The sequence below is a fragment of the Arvicanthis niloticus genome, chromosome 6 (genome assembly GCF_011762505.2).
Source record: "Arvicanthis niloticus isolate mArvNil1 chromosome 6, mArvNil1.pat.X, whole genome shotgun sequence".
Classification (NCBI taxonomy): domain Eukaryota; kingdom Metazoa; phylum Chordata; class Mammalia; order Rodentia; family Muridae; genus Arvicanthis; species Arvicanthis niloticus.
The window spans coordinates 6,111,295-6,122,439 of NC_047663.1; the positions used below are offsets into that span (position 1 = coordinate 6,111,295).

General features: G+C 46.5%; 1 protein-coding gene across 3 annotated transcripts in view; it reads left to right on the plus strand.

Annotated features, from left to right (window-relative positions):
- Rnf157 (ring finger protein 157) overlaps positions 1-11,145 on the plus strand; it is a 65,319-nt gene that overhangs the window by 36,215 nt on the left and 17,959 nt on the right. For all 3 annotated transcript variants that reach the window (XM_034505892.2, XM_034505891.2, XM_034505893.2), the window contains exons 3-9: positions 4,216-4,304; positions 5,803-5,949; positions 6,262-6,379; positions 6,898-6,964; positions 7,263-7,306; positions 7,599-7,646; positions 10,517-10,588. In XM_034505892.2, the coding sequence (XP_034361783.1) occupies positions 4,216-4,304; positions 5,803-5,949; positions 6,262-6,379; positions 6,898-6,964; positions 7,263-7,306; positions 7,599-7,646; positions 10,517-10,588 (585 nt within the window). The remainder of the gene's footprint in view (positions 1-4,215; positions 4,305-5,802; positions 5,950-6,261; positions 6,380-6,897; positions 6,965-7,262; positions 7,307-7,598; positions 7,647-10,516; positions 10,589-11,145) is intronic.

Consider the following 11,145-nt stretch of genomic DNA (forward strand, 5'->3'; position numbering starts at 1 on the left):
TTAAACACTACAAACTAGGTGGTGGTAGCACATACCTTTAATCCTGGGAGGCAGAGGCAGGGGGATCTGTGTGAGTTCAAGGCCGGCCTGGGCTGCATAGAGAGACCCCTGTATCAAAAACCCAAAATAAATAAATAAAGGTCCTTATGGCTCTTTATGTCAGGGCTCTGGATCTCTCCAGAGGAGAGAAGGGGCCGTACCCACACAACCAAGGGCTTTGGTGCCCGAGAGAACGCTAATCCCAAAGTCATTTACTTTGGCTTTAGAGCAGATTTAACGTGTGTGTCAGATTTTCCTGCCTAATTACTTCTTGCTTAAGCTTACTTTAAAATGGTTTTAAATTCCTCTAGCATGGCAGCCTAGGAAGTAGGGGGTGAAGAAATGGGCGTCAGATGAGAGTGGGACTGGAATTGCCCTTCCCGCATTGAAGCCTCCTGTCGTACTGCTCACAGAGCATTAAAGTCTTAAAAATGTGCTTACTCTTTGATCCAGTAATTCCACTCCTAGGAATTTTTCTCAAAGAAACAATCAAACCAGCATGTAGAACAAGGGGACAAGGGCACCTACAACACACATCAGCAAAAAGGAAAGCCACCTGCTAGTAAAGCATGCGGTCATCTCGACGGCGGCAAAACTGTGGGCTTTGGCGATGTTTGCCGTGTCTGTAAAATGAGAGAGAGACCATTTGGTCATTCACACAGTGGAGCAGCCCAGTGAGGACAGGCAGAGTACATTCTGCAAAAAAAAAAAAAAAAAAAAAAACATTTCTACTCCTGATATTGTGTAATAAAATTATGACTGAGCATATACCTCGTTTTTAATTCTTTATTGCTGAAGTATATAATGCTGTCATTAAAAAGCACACACACATATACATATGCACACACACATCTGTTAGTATCAGCAAAACTACTTTTTCTGCTGGTGGTGGCTCGTGTTTATCGCCCCAGCACTTGAGAGGAAGCGAGGCAGGAGGATCAGGACTTTAAGGTTGTCCTGGGCTATAGAAGACACTGTCTCAAAAAACAACAAAAAGTAGAGGCCAGAGAGATTACTCAGCAGGAGGCTCCTGCTTCCAAGCCCGATAGATTCAGATTCCTGGGACCTATATGGTGGAAGGAAAGAACTGACCCTTGCAAGTTGTCTTCTGACTCCCACACGTGAGCTATATGTAATTAAAAAAAAATTGGAAACAAGAATTAAGACAAGTGCTAGATGTGGTGGTGCACACCTTTAGTCCCAGCACTCGGGAGGCAGAAGCAGGCGGATCTCTGAATTTGAGGCTAGCCTGGTCTACAAAGTGAGTCCCAGGACACCCAGGGCCACACAGAGAAACCTTGTCTCGAAAAACCAAAAATAAAAAAAGTAAAAAGGCCGGGCAGTGGTGGCACACACACGCTTTTAATCCCAGCACTTGGGAGGCAGAGCCAGGCAGATTTCTGAGTTCGAGGCCAGCCTGGTCTACAGAGTGAGTTCCAGGACAGCCAGGGCTACACAGAGAAACCATGTCTCGAAAAAACAAAACAAAAAGTAAAAAGTTGCAGGCAGGCATTGTGGTGCATACCTTGATTCTAAGCTAGACATGAGCCTGAGACAAGAGAATGGGGTGTTCAAGGCCAGCCTGGGCTACAGAGGCAAAAGAATAAGACACTGTGTTAAACAAAACAAAACACCTACAGAATAAAATATTTGTATGCAATGCCTTCAAAGTGGTTTTTTTCTGGGGCAGGAGGTAAATATTTACCCACCGGTTCCTAAGTGTCTACAGGGTATTTGGATCACATTCACCCTTTCTCCTTCCCTCTGCCTCCAGTCCTCCTCCCCCATCCTAGGGTCACTGAGCTTACAGTTGTATCAACATGGCGGACAGTATGTCCTTCAGCGTGGGCAGCTAACCGCTAACCGGCAGCCACATCACTGAAGAAAAGCATTCCTCCCTCTTTCTGCTTTCTGATGGAGTCTTCCTTGTAGTCCTTTGTAGTCCTGGCTATCCTGGGTTCAGGATATAAATAAAGCAGGCTGGCCTCGAACTCACAGAGATCCTCCTGCCTCTGCCTCTCATGTGTTGAGACTAACAGAGTGCACCACCATGCCTGGCCCCTCTTTCGTTTTGAGCTGAAGTTCTTACAGAGCAGCCTGGCCTGGAGCTTACCATTTACCTTAAGATAAGCTTCAACTTCTTACTCTTCTGCCTTCCCTGTAGAGGTGTTACAGATAAGATTTATTTATCCTATGAATATGTATGCTCTATCTGCATGTATACCAGCATGCTAGAAGAGGCATCATATGGCAGTACAGATGTTGTGAGCCACCATGTGGTTTCTGGGAATTGAACTCAGGCCCTCTGGAAGAGCGGATAGCGCTCCTGACCACTGAGCCATCTCTCCAGCACCTGCAACTGAATATTTAAAATTTTACTATGCTACTCTTTGATTTAGTAGTTCCATGGGTCTACTTTTAAACATTTAAACATTTAAGATTTTTTCTCTTTCTTTCTTTCTCTCTTTCTCTCTTTCTTTTTGTCAGGGTCTCACTATGTTGCCCTGGCTGGTCTGAAACTCAGACCAGGCTGAGTAGACCTGTAGACCAGGCTGGCCTCTAACTCAGAGATCTGCCTGCCTCTGCCTCCCAAGTGCTGGGATTAAAGGCGTGCGCCACCACATCTAGCTTGATCTCTCTCTCTCTCTCTCTCTCTCTCTCTCTCTCTCTCTCTCTCTCTCTCTCTCTCTCTCTCTCTCTCCCCCTGTCTCTCTCTTTGAGACAGGGTTTCTCTGTGTAGCCCTGGCTATCCTGGAACTAGCTCTGTAGACCAAGCTAGCCTCAAACTCAGAATCTGCCTGCCTCTGTTTCCTGGATGCTGGAATTAAAGGTGTGCCCCCCTCCACTGCCGCACTTCAGTGTGTTTTCTTAAGAGTCATATTCCAGTATGTGAATTACCAGCAGTCATATTTTCAGCACTGAAAATCAGATGTACTTTACTTTGTATTAAATTGTTTTCCTGGTCTGGAGAGATGGCTCAGCGGTTAAGAGCACTGACTGCTTTTCCAAAGGTCCTGAGTTCAATTCCCAGCAACCACATGGTGGCTCACAACCATCTGACACCCTCTTCTGGTGTGTCTGAAGAGAACTACAGTGTACTTATACGTAAAACAAATAAATCTTAAAGAAAAAAAAAAAAAAGCTACTGAGACCAGTCAGCTCCATGAACCACTGTCACAGCCTAGTTCTATCAGGGAAGGTATCAGGGAAGGTCGGCATACATGATAGTGGTCCTATAAGGTAACACTGCCTGGTTTATTCATAGTCATCTTAGGGTGTACATACACTCTGTGGTGCTCCAGCAGTGACACGTCTACACAACTGCATGTTGGTAGATCCTTGAATTATCACTTCCCAAAGAACAAAGAACACGAATACTGAGAACATGTTGGGCATCCCCCATAAAAGTTTTCTGTTTCCCTTTGTCCTTTGTCACTATCTCAGAACTCTAAATCCAGAGATCCTAATGGGAAAAGAAAGTGTGTGAATGGGGTGTGTGTGTTTGTGTGTGTGTGTGTGTATGTGTGTATACGATGAAGCCAGTGCTCTGTGTGTGTGAATGATGAAGCCAGGGCTGTGTGTGTATAAATGAGGCTGACCCCCAGGTGCCTCTAGTCTCAGGGTGAACAAGCTGCTCTATGTGATGAGCTAAGGGGGTTTGTTTGTTCTCTGGTATTTGCAAACCTCCGCCCTGGACACTTGATGGGGTTCTCTATTATTCTCAACTTCTAAATTGTTAGGATAAGGGGTGTCTTCCCTGAAGGATAGAGCTTGCAGCTCCCCCCTGTCATCTAAGGTAAAATGGAGGAACTTTTTGCTGTTAACTTGGCCAGCGTGAGTCTTTTAGTATTTAGAATTTCAATTGAAGAGTTTTTGGTTTTTTGGTTTTTTGTTTGGTTTTTTTTGGGTTTTTTTTAAATTTGTTTCCCAAGTATTGAACACTTAAACTCATATAAGCTTCATATGAAGGGGAAAAGCAGATAAATCATGCTTTTTTGATACCATATTGGATCCTGGTTTTCCCACGTGGCAAGCTGTGTTAGAAGCGGTCTCCTCCATCAGGAGTGTGACTCCTCCGGCTGCCTCGCTGTTTTTCATTCACCCAAGAGCCATGTTCCATCTGGGGACAGCCATGTCTTTATAAACACACCGCTGCTCCCGCTTTGTCTCTGACAGTTCCCATACGCTGCCCCGCCTCCCCAAGAACCTGTGAAGACCCTGAGAAGCCTGATCAACATCCGGAAGGACACGCTGAGACTTGTCAAGTAAGTTCCCATGGGCGCAGGCCAGGTCCCAGGTGCCCTTCTGCTCGTGGGGCAACAGATACTCCATGGGAGTCACAGAGCAGCTCCTGCCCTCTCTAAAAGATGCCAGCTGCCAGGTACTGCTGAGACAAGAGTTCTAAGATGAGGCTTCATCTTGTGGGGATATTTGGACCGTGAATGTGGGCGCTGCGCTATACAGCAAGAACTTTCGCCTGCCCTGGCCTTTTAAATATTATCTCTATTCTGAGGATCTAAAAGCAAAGACAAAATAACTATTATTAGAGGAAAGGGGAACGTTTGCAGACACCCCAGCAGACTTTGAGGCCATCCTGGGCTTCAGCACAAGACGCTGGAGAGAGACAGAGACGAGGAGGGAGGAGACCAGAGTGAACCAGCTGTGCAGCTGGATGTTTCTAGAAGTGCAGATAGCTATCAGAGTTTGGATAGAAATTCAGGATGGGTGTATGAAAAACCAAAAGATTAACAAGACCATAGAGAGTCCTGCTGGAAGCAGGGAGAGAAAGGCAAGCCCAGCTTGCTCTGGTGCTGAGCTGTGTAACATATTTATGAAGTCACTGCAAGGAGGACTCTAGCTGCTGTGCTAATAGGGTTGGGGTTTCCCTACACTGCGGGGACAGCAGAATCTTTTGTGGGGCAGAGCGGAAGGAGACAAACCGTTCCATAATAGCAAGTCTGCAGATGGTGCTTAGACAAGTCAAGGCCAATCACTGCTTGCTGTTGAGGAGAGAGGTTAAATGCCCATGTGTATGTCCATAAGAAGTTGCAGTGTAGAGGAGGAAGGGAAGAAGGATGCCTGGCTGGTTTCTAACCAGTGGAAACTCAGCCAAGTGATTAATAATCTTGATTAAAGTGAAAAATAACCAAGTTCTGGCACATGCACTCAGCCTGTGAGATTCAGTAAATAATCTAAATGCCCCAGAGATGACCCTGTGGTAGTTACAGTGAAGACGCAGACATGTTAACAGCCACACAGAGAAGTGTGTAATGTTCTGGTAGTTACAGTAAAGACACAGACATGTTAACAGCCACACAGAGAAGTGTGTAATGTTATTTATTTGGGAGGAAGGAGGTAAAGAAAACTAAGAGTGGGGTTTTTTTTGTTTGTTGTTTATTTTGGTGTTTTGTCTGCTTGTATGTCTGTGAGAAGGTGCCAGATCCCGTGGAACTGGAGCTACAGACAGTTGTCAACCACCATGTGGGTGCTGGGAACTGGATCTAGGTCCTCTGCAAGAGCAGCCAGTGCTCTGAGCCACGTTTCTAGCCCAAAAGAGTAAATGTTAAAATTTTTGATCTGTGCCTGGTGGTGGTGGCCCAGGCCTTTAATCCCAGCACTCAGGAAGCAGGTAGCAGGGGATCTCTGAGTTCAAGAGAAGCCTGGTCTACAGAGTGAGTTCCAGAATAGCCCGGGCTACACAGAAAACAAAACAACAAAGTCTCAATCCACTGCCCCCAAAGGCTGTCTTTTGTGATTTCCCAGATGTGCTGAGGAAGTGAAGAGCCACGGAGAAGAGGCAGGCAAAGCTAAGGTCCACTACAACGTTGAGTTCATCTTTGACACAGATGCCCGGGTAGCCATCACCATCTACTACCAAGCCACTGAGGAATTCCAGAATGGAATTGCCAGGTAGGATGGCATAAGACGGCACCACAGGCGAGCTAGCCGCCTCCCAGTCTTCTGTGCCCACCCAGGAACACGACCTTGAACTTGGATCTTATTTTCCAATCTTTACTCTTTAGCTCCCTTCCTGTAGATGTGTAGCTTAAATATGGAAGCCTAGTAACAGTACCAGACTAGAGGAAAAAAAAAACAAAACAAAACATTTTTCTTCCAGGAGCGAGTGCTGCTGGAAATTGAGAGCAGGCGTGAGACAGTGGGAAGTGTCAGGCTGTCTGGGCTGAGTTCTAACTCTGGCTCTGCTTCCCACTCCATCCACAGCTACATTCCAAAAGACAACAGCCTGCAGTCAGAGACCGTGCACTACAAGCGAGGGGTGTGCCAGCAGTTCTGCCTGCCCTCCCATACTGTGGACCCCTCCGAGTGGACCGAAGAGGAGGTAAGCTGTGGAGCTCTGGACCCCACCCTGAGGACCTGTGCCAGCAGCAGACAATGTCCAGAGGCTGGGATGCCATGCTCGACTCTTAGTCCCTTCATGCCTGTCACCGAACTGCTTAGTTCAAATGAAAAATATACCTATCCTTGTTCGCTTTTCTATTCCAAAACTAGCCTGCCAGCTGAGGACACTGTGAGAAAGCCATGGGAAACGGAGCTTTGGAGCTGCAGGCTAGGGACCTTTAATGCAATGAGGTTTTCTGTTTTTTGGTTGGTTGGTTGGTTTGTTTGTTTTAAAGGAAACAACCAACCTTCAATTAAACAGACCTGGGCAATTCTAAGTTTGATGGGTGGGTGCACACCTGAGGTTAACGCTTCTGAGCAGCCCCTGCCTTCTGAGGGACTGATGAGCATCAGATCGTATACACACAGACACACAGACACACACACACACACGCACACACATGCACACGCATGCACACACACGAGTACATCATCTGTATTTCCTTTTCTTCCCTGCAGCTTGGCTTTGATCTGGACCGAGAGGTCTACCCTTTGGTGGTGCATGCTGTGGTGGATGAAGGAGATGGTAGGGAGACTTCTGATTTCTTTGATGTGCCCACTCCCCTCTTACCATAGCATCCCAGCCCTGGCCCAGAGCCACACACCTCTGTGAATCTCATCAGACAGGTCTCCGTCCTTTCCTTTCCTTTCCCATCCTGTTCTGAGGGACGGAGTTTATAATGGTGTTTATAACATTGCCCTTACTGGTGGCAGCCCAGCACCACTGGTCTACCAAGCCATGGATTCTAGTGAAAGCAGGCATGTGGGAGAGGCCTAGGGCTGTGTTGTTTGGCCTTCTTCACCAACGTGTCTGTTTCTTTCAGAGTATTTTGGCCACTGCCATGTGCTTCTGGGCACTTTTGAGAAGGTAGGTTCCATGCTATATTTTGCATTTCTTTCTCATGTGGGCCCTCTGCTGAAAGCTTGTCACACTAGGGAAGTCTCAGCTCTACCATCCCCAGTGCCATGATCCTCAGCCCCTGAGGCCTCAGTGTCATCTTCACCAGATGAGTGGGTTCATCGGATCCCTATCCCACTCTTGCAGTATTCTGAGTCTGTGGCTCCTCTGTGTGAGCGCCCAAGCACGTCTAGGAAAGAAGTAGCAGCAGAATACAAAGTGCCCCCCCACCCCCGTTCCTAACGTCAGGCTTTTATTCCAGCACACAGACGGGACCTTCTGTGTTAAGCCTCTCAAGCAGAAGCAAGTGGTAAGTCTTTGAGGGCCGGTGACTCTTACTGCTTCCCCTTCTTTCTCCTTTCTTGTGATTTTTTTTTAACTTTTTAAAAATATATACTCTTGTTTCCTTCTGTTTGGGTTTTTTGTTTTGTTTTTTGTTTGTTTGTTTTTCAATTTTTTTTTGTTTTTTTGTTTTTTTGTTTTTTTATCAAAGAAGATTTTTGGAAGAGGCTCACTTTTGTCTGTTAAAAACTACTTGGGTGGCCCAAAAGGAACACTTGACTTTTAGTGCCTTGATTGTTTTGGAACTGTTGGTGCCTCCCAGGCCACAGTTATCTTGAAAAGGGAAAGAATAAGGTTTGTTCCTGACATTAGGGTGAAGGAGAACTCTTTTTACTTAAAATGCCATGATGAGAAACATTTCAAACACAAGGGTAAAGTACTGGGCCTATTTCAGGGCCGAGCTGAGCAGTGAGCATAATTTATCCTTGCATTCCTTTTGTAAGATTCAGCTTATTGGCCACCTGCCCCCCACAAGAGCAAGCATCAGGATCCACACATGTCAGTTGGAAGGCCTGGCTTCCACCGTGTGCCAGCATTTTACACTTCTGCAACAGTAGGAGGAGGTGTCATGGCGGGCTAAGGGCCAAGTGAAGCCAGTGGCATTGGCAAGGAGGGTAGGGGATTCGAGGTGTGGTGGCTTATGCCTGTAATTTCAGCACTAGTGAGGCAGAGGCAAGATTACCTGGAGTTTTAGACCAGCCTTAGCTACAGTAAATTGGAGACCAATCAGAGCTACAAAGTAAGACCCCCGTCTTAAACAAACAAACAATCAAATAAAGGATGGTTTGAAAAAAGTGGTGACCAAGCCAGATGTGCTGGCACACGCCTTTAATCCCAGCACTTGGGAGGCAGAGGCAGGTAGATCTCTGTGAGTTCGAGGACAGCCTGGTCTACAGAGTGAGTTCCAGGACAGCCAGGGCTACACAGAGAAACCCTGTTTCAAAAAAAAAAAAAACAAAAAACAAAAAACAAAAACAAAAAACAAAACAAAAAAAAGATGGAGGGGAAGATTTAATTTTTTAAGAGGAGAAAATAAATTTTTTAAAAGAAAGGAGAAAAAAAGGAGACACCATCTCAAAACCAAGCTGAATGTGGACGCTAATGCCTGTGATCCCAGCTCCTCAGGAAACTGAGGCCAGCTTGGGCAAAACAGTACGAGACTCCATCTTAAGAAAAATCAAAGACTGAGATGAGATCATAGTCCAGTGATAGACAGTTCACCTGCTGTGTGCAAGTTCCCAGCCCCATCGCCAACACCACAGGAAAATTAAGTAACAGGAACGCAGTTCTTCACTGGATGTGACGCTGTACTGGGAGACTGAGCCTGGGCATCTTAAGTTTCAGGGCCAGCGCTACACAGAGACTGTCACCAAGACGCTTCTTTAGGGCTGGAGCTAGAGAGCTGAGGGATAGAACATGTACCTAGAATGCAAGATGCCCTGGAAAGGGGCAGGAAACTCATGTCTCTGGAGGTTAGGGCCCACTGGGGCAACAGAACAAGACATCATCTCCAGGAAACAAAGAACAGAAAATGAACAGCACCAGAGGGGTAATTTTTGCTGTACATTAGAAATAGGGAGGGTACGTGGCGGCAGTATGGCTCAGCAGGTCAAGGCTCCTGCCATACAAGTCAGGTGACCCAAGTTTGATTTCTGAACCTATGGTAGGAAGAAGAGAATCAGTTCCTGAAAGCTGTCTATTAAACATCCACATGAAATCACCATGACGTGACTGTATGCATATCACACACAGACTAATAATTATTATTATTAATATTAATAATTTTAAAAGAACTGGGAAGGCTGGGGCTGGAGATACGGCTCAGTGGTTAAGAGCACCTGCTGCTTCCAGCACCCACAGCAGGTAACTCCTGAGTGCTGGAACTGCTGTTCCAGGGAAGCTGGCACCTTTGGGCCTCCGTGAGCACTTGTATCAGTGAACACATGTAAACTCAGGTTACACACCAACACATAAGGTAAAAATAAATAAGTCTTATTGGAAAATAGAAAAACCATGAGGTGGGTGTGCACCAATGGCATGCCTTCCCATGTCCTGCATGTCTCCATCTTTGTCTTTTCTTCTTGAGGTGGTGTTCTGGCTATGTAGCCCCAGCTGGCCTGGTACTTGCCATGTAGTCCAGGCTGGCCCCAAACTTGTAAGAGTCCTCTTGTCATAGCTTACCAAGTGCTGGGACTGCAGGTATTCACCACCACGCCTGCCTTACCTTTCCTTTTCCGTCTTCCTCTCTGTCCTTGCCATTCTCTTCCTTCCTTTCAGTCTTCTGTATCCCAGACTGGTCTTTGTGTGAGAGGAGGATGACATTGAACTGACTCTCTAGCCTCCGTCTCTCCAGTGCTGGGATTCTAGGCACGCTCTACCAAGGTCATGAGGTGCTAGGCTTCATGCCTTCTAGGCAAACACTCTCCCAGCTGAGCCACACCTTAGCCTATGTCTGTGCGAGTTTTATAGTATTTAAACTAAGTTTTCTCCTACAGTGAATGCTTACACTTTACATTCATCCCTCTGCCCTCTTGAGTCAGTGCTGTTTACAACTGTCTGGAAGAGTGAGCTACAAAATACATAGACTGCCAGTGTGTGAAATTGCATGGTCCCTGTTGGATGTGATAGTGGGTAAAAGAAACATTCGATTGCCTTTCCTTCTCAAATGCAACATAAGTTTAAAAAAAAAGAAAGAAAGAAAGAAAGAAAGCACCCTTTCTAGGCCCTGGAGTTTTTTCTTTGTGAAGCAATGGTCCTGGGTTACCTTCAGAAACGGCAGGGCCTCTGCCCGTGTCTCAGTGGCGAGCCTGTCCTTGGACTTCACTCTTTACTACTCAGGTGGATGGGGTCAGCTACCTTCTCCAGGAGATCTACGGGATTGAAAACAAGTACAACACTCAAGATTCCAAGGTGAGTTCTGTGCAAAATTCAGGATTTGCTCTTTCCCAGAGGCCAAGTGAGAACCTGCACTCTGGCCAGGGCTAACGGTCTTGGGAGTCAGCCCAGTCCTCTAAGAAGATTCTCATTCTGGATCCAGCCTTCTGCTCTGCAGCTCAGTTGAGCTCTGATTCCTGGGAGGGTCTTGCATTTTCCCTTTCCCTTTCTCTCTGTGCTCTTAGGTCCCTGCTGTTCAGACCTTCAGAGGGAATGAGCTCAGGGGTTAGTCCAGTCTCTCAGCTTCGGGCAGGCAGAGGGACCAAGGAGCAAAAGCACTATACAGGGGTGGAGAGATGACTCAGTAGCTAAGAGCCTCCTCTTTCAGAGGACCCAGGTTCGGTTCCCAGCACCCTCATGGCAACTCACAACTGTCTGTAACTCCAGCTCCAGGAGATCTGGCACCCTCTTCTGGTCTCTGCAAGCACCAGACATGCAAAGGGCCAAACACCCATACACATAAAATAAAAACAAATTTAAAAAACAAACAAAAAAAAAAAAGTGCATAAACGAAACTCCAGCAGCAGCGTCAG